General features: G+C 39.2%; 1 protein-coding gene across 1 annotated transcript in view; it reads left to right on the plus strand.

Annotated features, from left to right (window-relative positions):
• The window catches only part of oaf (out at first), a 473,547-nt gene that overhangs the window by 435,991 nt on the left and 16,210 nt on the right, over positions 1 to 21,346 (plus strand). Inside the window, exon 4 of the mRNA XM_068229233.1 lies at positions 1,622 to 1,805. Within this exon, the coding sequence (XP_068085334.1) occupies positions 1,622 to 1,805 (184 nt within the window). The remainder of the gene's footprint in view (positions 1 to 1,621; positions 1,806 to 21,346) is intronic.

Consider the following 21,346-nt stretch of genomic DNA (forward strand, 5'->3'; position numbering starts at 1 on the left):
GCAATAGCTTTGCGTATTTTTTTTCACGAAAGGAACCAATTCGAACTTCAGACAATAAAGAAAGAACAAACTAACACAATACGTTGATCATTGTATCTATCATGCGGGACATTTTCGATCCCACCAGAGGTGACGCTCGCCATTTCTCTGAGATTCTAGAAATGTGGTGCGGCCACCTGCGTACACACGTGCGATCATAGAGCCGGGAGTATGCGTTTTGTCGCTGGCACATCCCTACTGAAAATAGCCGTATTACTCTGGGATACCGGGCCGCTATTTATTAGAATACAATTTGTTACTTGGCTCCTGCATGTTTCAACCATACTGATATAGTTATTGATTCTTATACATGTCAAGTGTACATGGTCTGATATCGTGGTTGCCCGGTTCGAGTCCATGGATCGAAAAACAATTACCATCCGAATATTGGCCGCGAGAGTAAGAGAGCTGGTATACAATTTCTGATCACTAGATGGCGTGCAGTACTCATATGGAGTGAGGGCATGTGAAGCCATCGAATGGGAACGTTAAGCGTTGAAGAGGCCTCTTGGTGCCTTTTGCCGGAGCCGGGTTTCAGCCTCTACCTTCTTACTAACATATATCATGTCATTCATTTCGTCTCATAAACTCCACTGATGAGGTTAACGTCAGGAAGGGCATCCGGTCGTAAAAACTCGTTACGAAGGCTCGTCTCACTCCATATCCGACCCCGCGGAGAAACAGAATGAGGATTTTACATGAGTACTACATCAGCAAATTACAACTTGAAGGATAGTTAGGTCAGGGCTTTGTCGCGCGTCTCAACAACTTTGAAAGTTGCGTGGATCTTTGTTCATCTTCCTCTTCTGCTGGTCAGAACATCGATCAAAGGAACAGTATCGCCACATCATCGCCCGAAGGCATGTTGAGAATTGAGTACAAGATACCGCGGTTTGAAGACGGCTGTTGGAGCGCCTTCCTCTAAGCGTGCTTGTTGGCAGAACTAAGAAAAATGTACAGAAATGATACGTTGGTCTGGGATTGTGAGAATCAACAGAGAGTTTCGCTCTCATCTCAGCCGTCACTTACTACTCAGTAAAGAACATAGAACATGACCCAAGTTGTTATCCTGTAGTTAAGTAATTTTTGCGGATAATTTCTCCATCGTATATATCTGTACAAAATGGTTCTTCTGACGGGAATAAAGGAAGTGGCTGCTAGGAGCTCCTCATCTCGTGTTCCGCCATGAACTTGCGATTTGTTTTCTATCAACATAGTCCATGACATTTCATCAAGGAAGTTTAAAACGAGATTGTTACCACGTACTGCACTCGACTGTCGTAGCTGAGCCTGGCATTACTTCCAATTCCTTGTGTCAGTCTTTACGACCGCGACGGCGGTAGGTTTGCGAGACTAGGCAGTCCTTCATTTTTCACGCCCTTCCTTTAACTGTCTAACCTCTTCTTTTTTCCCTTCTCATTAGTGTTAATATGTAACTCGTCTCTAACCCTTTCCCTGAGAACTGCTGGTAAGTTGACGCTGTACGCAGATTGCAGTTCTGTGTTTGTAACTTTATGCCACATAACTAACTCTAAAAGTTGACTGAGAACAAGTGAGTATTGTTTGTGTTCTTGTCCAACAGAAAAATCCGGGTACGATTCGCACGCCCGAGGAAGACAGAGGTCGGGAGAACCACACGATGGAGTTCCTGGTGGATGTGCCTCGCTCTGGCGTCATCTCACGACATATAGCGTCCTTGTGTGGCGAGGCGGGGGATGCCACGTACACGAGGGACCAGGATATAAAACTGTGGGCCTCACAGCCAGGTATTGGTCTGCTTCCTTCCTTACGTATTTTAAAATAAATGTAGTTTTCTTATATCACTTTCTGTTTGCTATGCTAGTAGACTCGGATTGAACTCCTTTCTTGCGATCTTATGACCTGGATTTGTTGGTAGTAGTGTCTTGTGTTTGCCAGTGCCGAGTCTACTATGAGAAACCCCAAATAGCCTACTCAAGGCTGCCACCTTATGCATGTCGTAGCGTAGAATTTAAAATCCAACAACAGAACATCGCTAACCTCACTGCTGCCTTCTTGAAAAGTTCAGTATTCCAAACACTAAAAAATATCGAGCAGATACTGATTTCTGTTAGAAAAACGCAACTCATTGCACCTCAGGGATTTTATTAGGTAATTCTGATAAGACGTCACCCCTAGGTTCCATTCCTTGTTCTGAACATAAAACCATTTACCAATAGATATTAATTTGCTACACTTAACAAAGTAGAAGCGTTCTTGCTGATAGCGATCGATGAGGGTGTTGCTGCTGTTAAAAATGTACCTACTTCAGCTAGCTTCTTCTAAGAGGAGGGCGTGGTAAGGTAGTAGAGGAGCCCTTTAGCCCGTTAGCCCTTTAGCCCGTTAGCCCTTTAGTCCATTAGCCCTTCAGCCCATTAGCCCTTTAGCCCATTAGTCCTAGGAGGAGGAGGAGGTAGAGGAAGCGTCCTTTTGCTCTTATGATAAGACGTAACCCCAGCGTTCCATTCCCTATCACGATTATTTTTTTCGGTTCAGCATTTTGCATAGTAGTCCTCTCCTACACAAGCTACATGCTTGTAACCCATCCCAACAGATTGAAACAATAATATGTTTCTGAACCGATATTTTATGTTACATGTTTATGCGATAACTTGTTCACCTGCTAGGGACATAAATGTAAGCGGTGTATTTCTTATAGCACAAAGCGTTCTGTTTAATTTTACTTTCCGCATGAGCTACATGCTTGTAACCCATGCTAACAGATTGATATTTTATGTTTATGCGATAACTTGTTCGACTGATTCTCGCACCAGACGAATGATGGAAGGTAAATAATTTGAAGTTGTAGTTTTGCAATGTCGTTTACTGAGCGAGTCAGCTACGCGATATGTACACAGTGTGTTTCCATATTTTTGATTTTACACTAAGCAAATCATTAAAATTGTACTTTTGCTCTGAACACATCAAACAGTGTTCTGATCATATGTTGAAGTTAACAACATCGATTACAGTGTTCGATTCTAGTCTTGTTATGTTTGTCTGATCTTCTTAGAACAAAGGTACCCCGTAACATGTTCTAAACACATGTTGTATCGAGTACAGTGTTCGATTCTAGTGTTGATCACTTATTTTGTGTTCTGAACACATCAATCAATGTTCTGATCAGCAAGGACCAGTAGTACGCTTTACTGATGGACGAGCATTTGTATGTTGGTCACGTGACCCACAACTGTAACATTTTTAATATTTACACTATCCCTGGATAGAAACGAGACAGGGTTAATAGGAGGAGGCTAGCAAATTGGTCTGGACGCGTCCCCGTGCTTCACATCCTCAGCAAAGGTACAAGCAGCCTCCAATTCCGCAAAATTAGTTGGGCTCTTCGTGAGGGAGAGGTAAGATCGGTAGGAGGGAGATGTACCTTTCATGATAAGCGCTACCATTTCTTCTTCTGGCACGGAAATTCGAAATACCCTGCAATAAAATCTTAGGTCTAAGATATAGTTTAAGAGATTTTCATTGAGAAGGTGAGTCCTAAAGCAATATTGATAAATTAAACTTTTGAGTGCCAATGAAGGGATAAATTTCGACAATATATTCTCGTGAAATTCCCAAATCTTTAAATTCTTCCAAATAGCTACTGACATTTCCCGTTTTAAGATTCCTCTCAAAGGGAGAAGAGAACACGGAAGATAGCCATGTCATCGATGGAGTATACATTGCCCGACTATGTCATTTCTACCAGGAACCTCAGAAACCGCGTACTCTCTTCAATCGAGTTTACTGAGAAGCTTTTAACTCCATTGAACAGGTCTTTTAATGAGCTATGAGAAATAGTAGAGAATTCAGACGGGATAATAGATTCTTTAAAACTTTAGAAGGTGCACAATGTGAGCCCTGATAATTGTGGGCGGCATCAACATGATTAGTAGCATTACTAGAGGTAGGAAAATAGCAGCTTCCTCTTTCAACATTCGATAATTTCTCCGTATCCTTGTTTGCCAACATTATATCTAGTTCCGCAGAAATACTAGGAGCAATGGTTAACAGTTTGGTACATTCCGAAATAAAACTAGGTTCAAGACTCATAGTAATTAGATCCTGGATGCGATCTAGATAATGCCAAACCCTAGACTTAAGCCTGTTAATTTGCTCTTTTGTGAGGGGTACTTCAATGAACTCTTCCCTGGTTATTTCTATGCCAGTTAAGGCGTCAGTAATTAAATTTAATGACTCACCAAAGTTGTTAGCTTTGACCAAATCAAGATTTTTAGGAACCTGGACGTGGGAAGCCAGCAAAGCAGCACACTCCGCGGCTGTGCAAGCAGGTTTGATGCCCCGGATAGTTAGTTCGTAAACTAACTCTGCTTTCCTGAGTTGATACGGAAACAATACTGCCTTCAATATCAGTGTGGTACATGAAACAATAAACTAGCACGTTAACCCAAATAAAAGAGCTTCTTTCAAGGAATATATTTTACAATTGATTCCAATTTTACTCTCTTTGAATCGCTAAACAATTCAAAATCTCACAACGACCAGGTTTTTAAAGGGACAATGCAGTCACCTTACGGGTAGTTAGCACTAACAGAACAGAGAACAAGTTTAGGAAAGGGGTACTAAAACATATTGTACGGTTCATTCTTTAGAGAGTATGAGAGAAGGGTAGTGAAATAAGTTCATATTTAAAGTGGAACTTGCAGTTTATTCAAAATAAATGCATAGAAATTTTATCACCTTTTACAGACGAATAGTTAGAATGCCATTGAAGATGTGGAGGAGGCGTCGTTCTGCGGCGTCGGCGTCGCCTCTCGTCGTCGGCGCCGGCGTCGTCGAAGTCGTCCCACGCTGTCGGAGTTGACCCACGGCTGTTGTCAGCCTTTGATGTTGACGGAGATTCGAACTTGGGGCGGTCGTTTGATGACAGTGCAGCGTGGAATAGTTGTTAAGTTTTGTATTCCACAAAGTCCTATGATAGGAGCAGAGAAATGTAGAACTTTCGCACAGAATGTCAATGGAATCTGATACGACACATCTCTACCGCACTGCACTGCCAATTAAGGCGAGACACTGTTAACTGGTCGAATAGGTTCCACTGTAAATGGTGTTGGACGCACTTTTGAAAAAGGATGAATTCAAAGTCACAGTTCTGTGAGAATAATGCAATAGGCAGTATCGAACTTGAAATAATAAGCAATGAAAATAATCTGGAACTTTCTGAGATGCGATAAGTTAGCACTTCACTCAATCTCAAAAGAAAATAAATTAAGTTCTTTGGACACAGTCTCTGCACTGTTTGCAACGAGTACATGCAATGTCCTAGCACACACACACACTCGTAGAAATAAAGTAAAGCTTCTGCGCAGACAGAAAGAAACAGTTTATGACAGTCTTGTGAAAGGGAACCAACTTCTGTTACGACTCAATCTTTAAAAAAACCTCGTAACTTCTCAGAGGTAAAATTACATATTATATATTATACGTAAATTTAGACAGTCTTTATGAGGGGAATTGACATAGTCCCTCGAAAAGGAATAAATCTACCGAATTCCACGAATCAGCACTGTCCTTGAAAGGAAATACCGGCACAGTTTATGAAAGTAAATATTAGCAGAGTTCTGTGAAATGGATTGACATAGTCTTTTAGAAATGAAAATTGGCACAGTTTTATGCAAAGAAAATTTTGACACTGTTTTTCTCACGGAGTGATTGACACAGTATTTGAAAAAAAAGTAGGCACTGTCTTTACAAAATAAAGTGACACTGCCCATAAAAGAATTATCTTGTCACTATGGCACAATTTTACGAAATAGCCTAACACAGTCTCTTGTAGAGGGAACAACTAAAGCACAGTCTTTAAGTCCTTCAAGCACAGTTTCAAATGTGCAGTCTCTTCAAATACACAATTCACAAACCGAAGTGAAGTTAGACGGCTCGACAGACTGAGAATAAGCTTTCGCATACACGCGAAGTTAGAGTTCACAGAGAAGGCTTTCAACACTAGCATTACGTACTTTCGAACCCCGGTCCTCAGCCGGACAGAGTAACGAACCGTATCACATAGCGAGGCGATTGGTCCACGACGATGTGCTCGCTCGCGCGCCCACACACACACACACACACACACACACACACACACACACACACATCCAGTGCCACACTCACTCAAGGCTGGCGACCTCCTTTTATTGCCGAAGATCGGACGGCGTGACTGTAAATATGTGCATTTTAAAAATTCATATCTCGGCCATCCTTCCGCCGATTTTAATGAAGTTTTGGTTAATAGTATTTATTGTCCAGGCCTACAAGGTGACATTCTCGAAATTAAGATTTAACCTTCCGTTCGCGATGAAATGCCGTAGAAAAGAAGAGAACTTTCGGTGTGACGTCACTTGGCCTTGGCTGGCACTCGGGAGCAGCGCTTGCTTGCATGCTGTCTCCCACAATGCTTGCGCGCTCGGCGCTCGTTTTGAATGCATACAGCCGGGTGTTAGCGAGTTCCTCTCAAGAAATACATGAACGCGAATGCTCGCAGGGCATTCCCGTTTCAATATAGCACACAGTTAGCTACGAGCACTGGAAAAACAAAAGGTAAACCAGATCTCTGCTAACACTTACTGTCACACCCTACGCAATAAAACCAACTATCGCGTCAATTGTCAGTAAAGTTGCTCTGACCATACAGAAAATGAGTAGTACAGATGGAAACAGCTGAGGCCCACAATAACAACGAATAAGGAGAATAAACAAGTACTCGCCATAAATGAACTCGGTGACACCAGAGGGGAGAATAAAACAAAATTCTGGTCATTGTACGAATTGTTTACCCACATTCAAAAACACCACCTTTTCATTTGGAATCAAAGAGACTTTGAATTAAGTAAATTAAGTTAATTACAATTTAATGAAAGGAGCACCCTTGTTGGAAATGACTGAACAGAAAATGAAAAACTTAGTGCCCAATTAATAAGAAATAACCTACGGCCGACCGTAAAAAAAAATAGGGAATTCCTACAATTCTAAATTGCATTCTTAGATCTGTGGTACCTTTTTTAGATGGTCATCAAACCTCCTTGAAGTATTCATCCTTCCATGAAATACGTTTTTGTTAAATTTGAAATGGATTTAACATAAATTTCGACTTTCTTCGGTGCTGAAATACCTTTTTGGGGTATCATCCAAGGAGTTTGCACAAGGGAGGTAAGAATGTTAGGATCACGATTCCAAGAGTAAGTTTAAAATGTAGTATGGTCAACGTCCTTCTCTGCTAACCATGTGACCTTGCCGCGGTGGGGAGGCTTGCGTGTCCCAATGAAGCAGATAGCCGAGCCGCAGCTGCAACCATATCGGATGGGTAACTGTTGAGAGACCAGACTAAGGAATGGTTCATCGAAAGGAGGGTAGCAGCCTTTCGGAAGCTGCAAGGGCGATAGTCTAGATGATTGACTGATTTAGCCTTGTAATAATACTCAACATAGCTTAGCTGTGTTGATACGGTTACACGGCTGAAAGCAACGGGAAACTACAGCCGTAACTATCCCGAGAACATGCAGCTCTCTCTGTATGAATGATGTACTGATGATGGCTTCCTCCCGGGTAAAATATTCCGGAGGTAAACTAGTCCCCCATTCGGATCTCCGGGTGGCGACTACACGAGAGGGGGCGATCATCAGGAAGATGGATACTGACATTCTGCGAGTCTGAGCGTGGAATGTTAGAAGTTTGAATCGTTGTGGTAGGTTAGAAAATCTGAAAAGGGAGATAGATAGACTAAAGTTAGATGTAGTTAGTATAAGTGAAGTACGTTGGCAGGAAGAACAGGATTTTTGGTCAGGCAACTACCGAATTATCAACAAAAAATCAAACAGAGGAAATGCAGGAGTTGTTTTAATAATGAATAAGAAAATAAGGCAGCGGGTAAGCTACTACGACCAGCATAGTGAAAGAATTATTATCGTTAAGATAGACACCAAACCAATGCCCACCGCGAGAGTGCAGGCCTATATGCCTACTAGCTCAGCGGATGATGAGGAAATCGAAAGAACATATGAAGAGATAGAAGACTTAATACAATATGGAAAAGGTGACGAGAATCTAATTGTGATGGGAGACTGAAATGCAGTGGTAGGCCAAGGAAGAGAAGGTAATACAATAGGAGAATTCGGATTGAGACAAAGGAACGAAAGAGGAAGTCGGCTGGTTGAATTCTGCACTGATCGAATTTAGTCCTTGCCATTACTTGGTTCAAACACCACAAACGACGGCTTTATACGTGGATGAGACCTGTAGACCCCGGGAGGTATCCAATAGACTTCATTATGATTAGGCAGAGATTTAGAAATCAGGTGTTGGATTGCAAAACTTTCCCAGGAGCAGACGTGGACTCTGACCACAACTTGTTGGTCATGAAATGCCATCTGAAACTGAAGAAATTGAAGAAAGGAAAGAATGCAAAAAGATGGGATCTAGACAAGTTGAAAGCAAAGGGCGTGAGGGATTGTTCCAAGGAACATATTGTAAAAGGACTAAATGAAAAGGCTGAAGGGAACACAGTAGAGAAAGAGTGGATACTCATGAAAAATGAAGTCAGCAGGGCTGCTGAAGAAATGTTAGGAAGGAAGAAAAGATCAACTAGGGATCAGTGGATAACTCAGGAGATACTAGACCTGATTGATGAACGACGAAAATACAAGAATGCTAGAAATGAAGAGGGCAGAAAAGAATACAGGCGATTACAGAACCAAGTGGATAGAAAGTGCAAGGTAGCTAAGGAAGAATGGCTGAAGGAGAAGTGCCAGGATGTCGAAGGTTGTTGGTCCTAGGAAAAGTAGATGCTGCATACAGGAAAATCAAGGAAATCTTTGGAGAAAGGAAATTTAGGTGCATGAATATTAAGAGCTCAGATGGAAAGCCACTTCTAGGGAAAGAAGACAAAGCAGAAAGATGGCAGAAGCATATCCAACAGTTATATCAAGGTGAAGATGTAGATAATTTGGTTCTGGAACATGAAGCGGCTGTTGATGCTGATGAAATGGGAGACCCAATTTTGAGGTCAGGGTTTGTCAGAGCTGTGAGCGACCTAAATAGGAACAAGGCACATGGAATTGATGACATTCCCTCTGAATTACTGACTGCCTTAGGAGAAACCAGCATGGCAAGGTTATTCCATTTAGTGTAAGATGTATGAGACAGTCCCATCCGATTTTCGGCAGAATGTTGTTATACCTATTCCCAAGAAAGCCGGGTGCTGACAGGTGTGAAAACTATCGCACCATTAGTTTAGTATCTCATGCCTGCAAAATTTTAACACTATTATTTACAGAAGAATGGAAAAAGAAGTTGAAGCTGAGTTGGGAGAAGATCAATTTGGCTTCAGAAGAAATGTAGGAATACGTGAAGCAATCCTGACTTTACGTCTGATCTTAGAGGATCGAATCAAGAAGGACAAGCCCACGTACATGGCATTCGTAGATCTAAAAAAGGCATTCGATAAAGTTGATTGGACCAAGCTATTTAAGTTATGAAGGTGATTGGGATCAAATACCGAGAACGAAGAATTATCTACAATCTATATAAAAATCTGTCTGCAGTGATAAGAATCGAGGGCTTTGAAAAAGAAGCAGCAATCCAGAAAGGAGTGAGGCAAGGCTGCAAGCTTGTCCCCCCTCCTTTTCGATGTTTACATAGAACAGGCAGTAAAGGAAATCAAAGAGAAATTTGGAAAAGAAATCACAATCCAAAGAGAGGAAATCAAAACCTTGAGATTTGCCGATGATATTGTTATTTTATCTGAGACTGCAGAAGATCTCGAGAAGTTGCTGAATGGTATGGACGAAGTTTGGGGTAAGCAGTACAAGATGAAAATAAATAAGTCCAAAACAAAAGTACTGGAGTGCAGTCGAACGAAAGCAGGTGATGCAGGAAATATTAAATTAGGAAATGAAATCTTCAAGGAAATAGATGAATATTGTTACTTGGGTAGTAAAATAACTAACGATGGCAGGAGTAAGGAGGACATAAAATGCAAGACTAGCACAAGCAAGGAAGAGCTTTCTTAAGAAAAGAAATTTGCTCACTTCGAACATTGATATAGGAATTAGAAAGATGTTTTTGAAGACTTTCATGTGGAGCGTGGCATTGTATGGAAGTGGAACATGGACGATAATTAGCCCAGAAAGAAAGAGAATAAAAGCTTTTGAAATGTGGTGTTACAGAAGAATGCTGAAGGTGAGATGGATAGATCGAATCACAAATGAAGAGATACTGAATCGAATTGGTGAGAGGAGATCGATATGGCTAAATTTGACGAGAAGAAGAGATAGAATAATAGGACACATCTTAAGACACCCAGGACTTGTTCAGTTGGTTTTTGAAGGAAGTGTAGGTGGTAAGAACGGTAGGGGTAAACCAAGGTACGAATATGACAAGCAGATTAGAGCAGATGTAGGATGCAGTAGTTACGTAGAAATGAAAAGGTTAGCACAGAATAAGTATGGCATGGAAAGCTGCATCAAACCAGTCTGTGGACTGATGACTCAAACAACAACAAGGTCAACGTGACAGGGCAGGAATATTATGCCAGAGGGGAGAGAATAATCCCCAAAAATAATTAAAGGAATCAACAGGTAATACAACCCTCAAAACTAAATCCTTTATAAGGACATCTGTTAATTTCCACCAACATCCATCAACAATTCGCATCTCTCCATATATCAACATTAGGATTCCCAACAAACGAACACACGCCAGGCTCGTTAAGAAAGTGCCAATTATGGACCACGGAACAATAGACATTTACATATTAACATTATAAAGAAAATCAGCACGCCGAAAGACCATTAGAATACCAAACAAATTACACTAACTTGCAAAATAAAACTTTTTTGTGTGGTAAAAATGAAACTAGGTGGGTTTTATGAATTTCTTAACGCAGAATTCGGGAAAAAATTTAGTTTTGGCGAATCACGTCTGGTTTGGTGGCAATTTTACAAAATATTATTTTGTTCTTACGTAAAATTGTTGATACTTAGTATTGATTAAATTTGATGTATTAATGTAAATTTCAGCTTGCAAAACGTAATCATATTTGTCATGCATTGAATACACATAAATGCTGCTTTGTAAGCAAGTAGATAGTATGTATTATATTTTTAATGTATATTGAAATTCGTGACACTGGAGCATAAAGCGCCTATTTAGTTTCGACTGTACAGTTGCTTTTAAATTAATATAACCATACCTTGAATAAAAATTACATGGTTAAACATACATAGTTTTGTTACTTACATTATGTGCAGGTTAGATTCACACTTCCGTCTTTTCCCGTTTTCCGTGAAATTTCCGGGTTTTGAAGTTCTTGAATGATCTCTAGAAGGGTCGTTTCGTGCAATCGACCAACAGTAATCGGCCATCATATCCACATTCCAACGTCCCTGATAGCGTCGTTCTGCATCTCTGAGATCCTGGTGAAACCTATCACCTTGTTCTTCACTGACAGCTCCTAAATTTAGAGGGAAATAATCCAGATGCGAAGCTAAGAAATGAAGCTTAAGGCTCATATTACAACCGAGTTCCTTAAACTTTACCAACATTTTCCTTACAATTTCTTTGTATTGAGGGTGCTTAATGTTGCCAAGGAATTTAGTCACTATATCTTTGAATGCGTTCCATGCCTCTTTCTCAATTTTGCTCATCGTGTCTGTGAAAATTTTATCCTTCATCCGTTTACGAATCTGTGGTCCATCAAATACGCCTTCTTTGACTTTTGCATCTAATATTGCGGCAAATTTAGTGGATAAATATTGGAAGCACAGGCTACTTTTATCTAATGCCTCGACATACAGTTTCATCAATTCAAATTTGATGTGCAAGTGTGGAAGTAGAATTTTTTCACGGTCAATAAGACTTACATTCAAGACATTTTTGGATTCTGGTTGTAGTTGTTTCCTTTCTGTCCAATTCACTGTATCCCAATGTTTATCCCGTGCCCTGCTATCCCATTCGCATAGGAAACAGGGAAATTTTGTATAGCCTTTTTGTTGTCCCAGCAACAATCCAGTGATCTTCAAATCACCGCAAATTTGCCACCCATGCTCATGATATTTAATTTTTTCAGACATTTTTGTGGAGTATTCAAGTGAACGGATGCCAGAACATTTGTATTATGAAGCAAAACAGCCTTTAAACTTACGTTGGAAGAGTCAATAAAAACACGCCAGTTACTCTTTCTCTCCCACCTGACGTAGAGGATTTGAAACATCCGTACAAAATACAAGTTCATCTTCTTGAGTATAATACTTTTGGACTGTTGTCTTTGAAATGAAACTGCTTTATCAGTCCATCATAAACATTGCTGGGGCTTTTAACATAGTGGTCTAAGATGAAAGACAAACTCTCAACTGTCTTATCTTCAATCCTACATACCTCGCGGTCTATTGCGTATCTGGACGAGTTTGTTATGAATTTACCAGGAAACTAAAAAATGAAAATTTAGGCAGCCATAAACCTATAATAAAATGCAAACAATAACAAATCAAATCAGATAATTGTATTCTAAAAATGTTGCGCGAGAACATCTCTCAACATTACATCTTACGAATTCATGCAGATACTAAAACACTGAATTGCGTCAAAACTAGACGTGATAGGAAAAAATAGCATCATTTTCGGAATCAGGGCAGCGATTTTCATAAGAATTACATATTTTCTATTTTACCGCAAAATCATGCTGGCTAGTGTTATTTATAATTGTATTCAGAAGGAGAAAATGAAGGTAAAATAAAAGTGGAATAAGGGCGTAATTTCCACACCCTTGGTTAGTAATCCTGCCGAAAAATTACACTCACCCCTTCTTATTAGGGGTAGATGCAGGTCCATTAGTGATAAACAAGTGGTTTACATCAACGTTTTTGCAATCCGATAAAAGTCTTAATCTCAAGATTAAAATATAGAATTTAGTTGGTGCAATTTCGAACCAAAGAACGTGACACACGCACTTGCATATTTAAAAAGAAAATGAGTTCAAACACGTAGAATCAATATCTTCGATAACACTTACAGTCGTAAATGTGCTTGATCAATGTATCCTTACTTACTTACTTACTTACTTACTTACTTACTTACTTACTTACTTACTTACTTACTTACTTACTTACTTACTTACTTACTTACTTACTTACTTACTTACTTACTTACTTACTTACTTACTTACTTACTTACTTACTTACTTACTTACTTACTTACTTACTTACTTACTTACTTACTTACTTACTTACTTACTTACTTACTTACTTACTTACTTACTTACTTACTTACTTACTTACTTACTTACTTACTTACTTACTTACTTACTTACTTACTTACTTACTTACTTACTTACTTACTTACTTACTTACTTACTTACTTACTTACTTACTTACTTACTTACTTACTTACTTACTTACTTACTTACTTACTTACTTACTTACTTACTTACTTACTTACTTACTTACTTACTTACTTACTTACTTACTTACTTACTTACTTACTTACTTACTTACTTACTTACTTACTTACTTACTTACTTACTTACTTACTTACTTACTTACTTACTTACTTACTTACTTACTTACTTACTTACTTACTTACTTACTTACTTACTTACTTACTTACTTACTTACTTACTTACTTACTTACTTACTTACTTACTTACTTACTTACTTACTTACTTACTTACTTACTTACTTACTTACTTACTTACTTACTTACTTACTTACTTACTTACTTACTTACTTACTTACTTACTTACTTACTTACTTACTTACTTACTTACTTACTTACTTACTTACTTACTTACTTACTTACTTACTTACTTACTTACTTACTTACTTACTTACTTACTTACTTACTTACTTACTTACTTACTTACTTACTTACTTACTTACTTACTTACTTACTTACTTACTTACTTACTTACTTACTTACTTACTTACTTACTTACTTACTTACTTACTTACTTACTTACTTACTTACTTACTTACTTACTTACTTACTTACTTACTTACTTACTTACTTACTTACTTACTTACTTACTTACTTACTTACTTACTTACTTACTTACTTACTTACTTACTTACTTACTTACTTACTTACTTACTTACTTACTTACTTACTTACTTACTTACTTACTTACTTACTTACTTACTTACTTACTTACTTACTTACTTACTTACTTACTTACTTACTTACTTACTTACTTACTTACTTACTTACTTACTTACTTACTTACTTACTTACTTACTTACTTACTTACTTACTTACTTACTTACTTACTTACTTACTTACTTACTTACTTACTTACTTACTTACTTACTTACTTACTTACTTACTTACTTACTTACTTACTTACTTACTTACTTACTTACTTACTTACTTACTTACTTACTTACTTACTTACTTACTTACTTACTTACTTACTTACTTACTTACTTACTTACTTACTTACTTACTTACTTACTTACTTACTTACTTACTTACTTACTTACTTACTTACTTACTTACTTACTTACTTACTTACTTACTTACTTACTTACTTACTTACTTACTTACTTACTTACTTACTTACTTACTTACTTACTTACTTACTTACTTACTTACTTACTTACTTACTTACTTACTTACTTACTTACTTACTTACTTACTTACTTACTTACTTACTTACTTACTTACTTACTTACTTACTTACTTACTTACTTACTTACTTACTTACTTACTTACTTACTTACTTACTTACTTACTTACTTACTTACTTACTTACTTACTTACTTACTTACTTACTTACTTACTTACTTACTTACTTACTTACTTACTTACTTACTTACTTACTTACTTACTTACTTACTTACTTACTTACTTACTTACTTACTTACTTACTTACTTACTTACTTACTTACTTACTTACTTACTTACTTACTTACTTACTTACTTACTTACTTACTTACTTACTTACTTACTTACTTACTTACTTACTTACTTACTTACTTACTTACTTACTTACTTACTTACTTACTTACTTACTTACTTACTTACTTACTTACTTACTTACTTACTTACTTACTTACTTACTTACTTACTTACTTACTTACTTACTTACTTACTTACTTACTTACTTACTTACTTACTTACTTACTTACTTACTTACTTACTTACTTACTTACTTACTTACTTACTTACTTACTTACTTACTTACTTACTTACTTACTTACTTACTTACTTACTTACTTACTTACTTACTTACTTACTTACTTACTTACTTACTTACTTACTTACTTACTTACTTACTTACTTACTTACTTACTTACTTACTTACTTACTTACTTACTTACTTACTTACTTACTTACTTACTTACTTACTTACTTACTTACTTACTTACTTACTTACTTACTTACTTACTTACTTACTTACTTACTTACTTACTTACTTACTTACTTACTTACTTACTTACTTACTTACTTACTTACTTACTTACTTACTTACTTACTTACTTACTTACTTACTTACTTACTTACTTACTTACTTACTTACTTACTTACTTACTTACTTACTTACTTACTTACTTACTTACTTACTTACTTACTTACTTACTTACTTACTTACTTACTTACTTACTTACTTACTTACTTACTTACTTACTTACTTACTTACTTACTTACTTACTTACTTACTTACTTACTTACTTACTTACTTACTTACTTACTTACTTACTTACTTACTTACTTACTTACTTACTTACTTACTTACTTACTTACTTACTTACTTACTTACTTACTTACTTACTTACTTACTTACTTACTTACTTACTTACTTACTTACTTACTTACTTACTTACTTACTTACTTACTTACTTACTTACTTACTTACTTACTTACTTACTTACTTACTTACTTACTTACTTACTTACTTACTTACTTACAGTAGAACGAGTCGTCAGAAGGCACTCAAATAACATGAAGAAATTTGCAAACGATGTAAATAAAAGGACCAATAATTATAAAACTTTTAAAATCCATGAGGTCGGAAGCGCTCAAACCAAACTTCATCCTGGATCTGTGACAATCTCGCAAGCCATCACGCAGGCCAAATAAGAATCGCTTGCTTCCTCCATCGTCAATCACCAAAACGTTAATGGCTGACCACCCAGAAGCCAAATCAAGTGTGACCACAGTCTGTGTTTTCGTGCGCAGACTCGCCCGGTGGAAGGGGACTAGAGGCGAGCTAGTTTACACAGACGGCACCAGAATGCAGCAGTATACTGGAGGATTCACTTGCTTGACATACACAACAGATGGCGATACTTGTAACATTCACGCCAGCAGAAGTTCATGCTCGTGAGTAATGAAAATTATGGTAACATGTGACCAGGAACCACGTAATAAATAACGCAGCAGTAAATTATGTCAGAGACACGAACTTCAACAGCTATGCGACCAGCACTAATGTATCTACGGAGAGGGTTACTCCGGTCATAGCTCTGCGCTGGACGGTTGGGTACGTCACGTCTTCTCCCTCGCCAGGCCACTGCGGCTAGAATATGGAAAGTGAGGAAAAGTTCTCTCTGTGTTGATGGACTGAGATGTTAATTCCGGTTGTTTCGTGTTGAGCGCGAGTGTTTCTGTTTCACACATAACGAGAGGTTTCCACCGGGAATATCAAGGTTTTAAAGGATTGGTTAATACCCGGTAAATCCTGCACGCTAATTGGCTCTTTAAATGTTTCGTCACGCCCGCTGCTTCCCGCTGGATCTCTTGTAGATAGGACGTGTTTCCTGTGTCCCAGCCCCGTCTCTGAATAAGTACTCTCTGCTTGATTTAACTTAATTTAATAATTATATACAGGAGTTTCCCCGTTGATATCTATTAACCTTAATAGGAATGTAAGGAATGGACTGGTTATTTGATACTACTTCTATCATTTTCGGAAAGACAAGCAAATTTCTTAACTCTTTGTAATTCAAATGTAATGTTTCCATTCGGCTTGACTTCTTCAACTGTCTGTGTCAATTTAGAATATAATATCCGTGTGATAAGATGTGATACACTTTGCCTTCAGACTTCCTGTAATGTATAATTTATGTAATTTTGTAGCTTTTATTCGTAGACACGCTTAATTCGAGTAGGGTAGATCATGGGAGATTATCGCCGAAAATGAGATCTATTGGAGTAGATGGAAGTGTAGTTGAATTAGTGGAAACGTTTCTAGAAAATAGAATTTACAGAATTAGAGTAGGTGAAGTGATTGAGAGGAGGGAGTGTCCTGCAGGGCGGTGTTATTGGACCTTTATGGGTATTTGTGGGTAACTTATACTGTATAGAGTAGTGAATGTGTTGCCGTGAGATGGACAGCAGACAGTGGCATGGAAAGTGAAGTTGTAAGTTTGAGCAAGAGGAAACGTTCTGGGGTGATGGTACCTAGGAATGATAATATTAACGAAGTAGTTAAGAAAAGTTACAGATCTCTTCACGTGGTTATGGGAGTATTTAGAGGTAAGATGTAAAGGAGAGGGGCGTATAAGTCTCTGGTAAGACCGCAGTTAGAGTGTAGTGGACCCTCACTTGATACGAGAACTGGAACTGTTTGTTCTGGAGTATTGTTACTAAAATGTTACAAACTTTGGGCTGGGAAGACTTGGGAGTAAGGAGACGAGCTGCTCGGCTAAGTGGTATGTTTCGAGCTGTGAGTTGGTGTGGAAAAAGTATGAAGATAAAGTTGGAATTCAAGAGGACAAATTGATTTCTAGGGGACTGGAATACATTATCAAGGGAAATGTTCGATGAATTTCCAAGTTCTTTCAAAATGTTTAAGAAAAAATTGATATGGAATCTGCCACGTGGCGACAGATCATTAATTGATTGTGAAGACAAATCAAGCATTAGTGCTGTGAAACGTTTTGTGATGGCTGAGGCAGATACCAAGAAGGGAGCACATCCAGAAGGTATTGGAGTTATCCTGAAAAAATTAACAGGCATGTAAGAATAGCTAGCAATTAGTTAGCAACATTAATAGGAAGAAGGGGTTGGGCTTCGTTAAGGAGCATATAGAAAGCCATTTCAGATCAGATGAGATGAAAGCAAACATGATCGAGGTAGTGTAGTAGTCCAGGAGAGTTGACATTTATTGCTGTACTTGGTACCCGAAGCACAAAGCTCATGGAGTACGGATGTGGCTGCTGGCCTTTGGCCACAAGAGTCCCGGGTTCGATTCCCGGCTGAGTGTATGTGTCGTTTTGATCATCATTTAATCCTCATCATGAAGCGCAGGTCGCCTGGCGAGCCGAACTTGTCCTGGGACACGCCATACGCCATGGTACTTACAAGTAGCCATAAGGAACAACGGGATAGAGGAGATCCATGTTAAGTTGGTTCAATCTCAGCGTAAGTGTTTAAGGACTTTGACGTGCTTCATAACGTATTCAATTTATTTGAAATCGGAGTTAATTTATTTCGTACGATGCTAGAATCAAACCAGAATCAAGAACAACACAAGCTTACATTGTGTGTGTTTGTGCCACTATATGTTGCAATGCCAGTTCTGGTTTTCATTTCTACATCTTGTGTTAGCGATTTTGTCCTTGATGAAGTAAGTGATCATATTTACAAATGACGTAGCACCTGCTGCTTCTTGAGCGACTCCTCGCACAGTGCCGTGAACCATGAACAGGGTGTTTACTAATCCGCCGCAACAAGATCGGGGTGTTACGGAGTTCACGATGAAGCACTCCATAAGAAGAATAGCAACATACGTCCTGTGAGTGGTAGTTCGACCTCTGAACGGTATATATAGAACAACGCTTACCCTTACCCATTGACTGGCCCATCACATGAGGGTAAAGAACTCGACTCTCTCTCCCAAGTGGCCAGACTGATCAATAACGAGAACAATTAGCTTTCGTCAGAGACTGGCCGCTCCTCTTAATCACCACGAAATCTCAAGAGGCCACTGGCAGGTGAGAAACATGCAATGATTTTTGAGCGACGTAGCGTTGTACAGCGTGTCACATTATTTTATTGTAGTGATATGTTCTACAGCCTATAACTGTCCGACTCATTGGCTGAATGATCAGCGTTGCGGCCTTCGGTTCAGAGCCGGGTCGGGGATTTTTATCGCTTCTGATTAATTCTTCTGGCCCTGGGACTGGGTGTTTGTGTTTGTCCCATATTCACAAAACATGCTACACTACCAACCACCACAGAAACGCGTAATAGTGATTACATCCCTCCATATAGGTTTGCGTCAGGAAGGGCATCTGGCCACATGTGCGACACAGTTCGCACCCGCTGGCTCTTTATTCTGCGGTGCAGTACAACATTGGAGTTGTTGCGTCAGGAAGGGCATCTGGCCACATGTGCGACACAGTTCGCACCCGCTAGCTCTTTATTCTGCGGTGCAGTACAACATTGGAGTTGTTGCGTCAGGAAGGGCATCTGGCCACATGTGCGACACAGTTCGCACCCGCTGGCTCTTTATTCTGCGGTGCAGTACAACATTGGAGTTGTTGCGTCAGGAAGGGCATCTGGCCACATGTGCGACACAGTTCGCACCCGCTGGCTCTTTATTCTGCGGTGCAGTACAACATTGGAGTTGTTGCGTCAGGAAGGGCATCTGGCCACATGTGCGACACAGTTCGCACCCGCTGGCTCTTTATTCTGCGGTGCAGTACAACATTGGAGTTGTTGCGTCAGGAAGGGCATCTGGCCACATGTGCGACACAGTTCGCACCCGCTGGCTCTTTATTCTGCGGTGCAGTACAACATTGGAGTTGTTGCCGACACACAACTTTATTCGATAGATTGCATTATTTTATTTACAATGCGCTGTGGCGACTATTAAATCATCTTCAGGGCTGCTGACACTGGTGTTCGACCTCCACTTGTGGGTGAGGGCTGTTGAATAACACCCACTGTCGTTCGAGGCGACTAATAGGAGCTCTGAACTTCCTCTTGAAACAATAATCACCACCACCTCCATTTCTGCGTTTCACTACTAGGGAAAACTTTATACTCATTTATCTCAGAACTTTATTTTTTGAGTTTTTTTTTTTAGTTCTACATGTATTTCTTACATGTGCAAACCAGTCAAGAGTATGTCAGGGTCATACCTAGGTTCTTCACTTCCTTACTGAACGGGATTACGGTGGCATTTAATGTCACCGGAGGAATAGCATAATTTTTATACATGATGTTTAATAATTTCTGAGAACCGACAATAATTGTTTGAGTTTTTTGGGGGGTTGAGGAGGAGAGAGTTTTCACTGGCGTACACACTGAGTTGTTGAAGGTCGGAGTTAATATCTCTTATTGCATTCGATATATCATTTATATTAACGTCGCAGTAAATTTGGAGGTCGTCGGCAAAGAGGTGATATCTGTTATACGTAGGTGCTTTAAAAAGTTCTCGGAATGTACTAGAATTAAGTATCTTACCTCGGTGGAACTGCTTTTATTTTTCAACATAGTCTCCCTGTAGACTAATGCATTTGGTCCGGCGATGTTCCAATGCCTTGATCCCATCTCGAAAATGAGATTCCTCCAGGCCTGCAAAATACCTCTCCAATTCGGCTGTCAGTTCTTCCCTTGTAGAAAATCTCCGTCCACCGAGGAAAATTTTCAGCTTGGGGAATAGATGAAAGTATGATGGTGCCAAATCAGGTGAATAAGGTGGATGTGGCAACAATTCGTACCCCAGTTCATGAAGTTTTGCCATGGCAATAACACTTGTGTGCGGCGGAGCGTTGTCCTGATGAAAGACGACATTTTTCCTTGTCAAACCAGGCCTTGTTTCGCGTATCCTTTCCTGTAGTTGGTCTAGGAGGTTTGCATAGTATTGCCCCGTAATTGTTTGGCCAGTAGGAAGATAATCTATCAGCAGAATGACTTTTGCATCCCAAAAAACTGAGGCCATGACCTTTCCGGCCGAACGCACTGCCTTTGCTTTCTTTGGCGGTGGTGAATCAGCATGTTTCCACTGCTTTGACTGCTCTTTTGTCTCTGGGGTATAGTAGTGGACCCAAGTTTCATCTGTAGTCACAAACCGGCGCAAAAAAATCTTGTTGGTTGCACTGAAAACGGGCCAGACTTTGTTCGGACATTTCCAATCTGGTGCTTGTCAAGAGCCGTGGCACTCATCTTGCGGATAATTTTTTCATACCCAATTCTTCGGTTAAAATATAATATACCCGTTCAGAAGACATCCCTACAGCTTCAGCAATCTCCCGCACTTTCAGTCGACGATCCTCCATGACCATTTTATGCACTTTTGCTCTCCCGACCAAATTTAAACTCGCTGGTCCAGTTG

The sequence above is a fragment of the Anabrus simplex genome, chromosome 9, assembly GCF_040414725.1.
Source record: "Anabrus simplex isolate iqAnaSimp1 chromosome 9, ASM4041472v1, whole genome shotgun sequence".
NCBI lineage: Eukaryota > Metazoa > Arthropoda > Insecta > Orthoptera > Tettigoniidae > Anabrus > Anabrus simplex.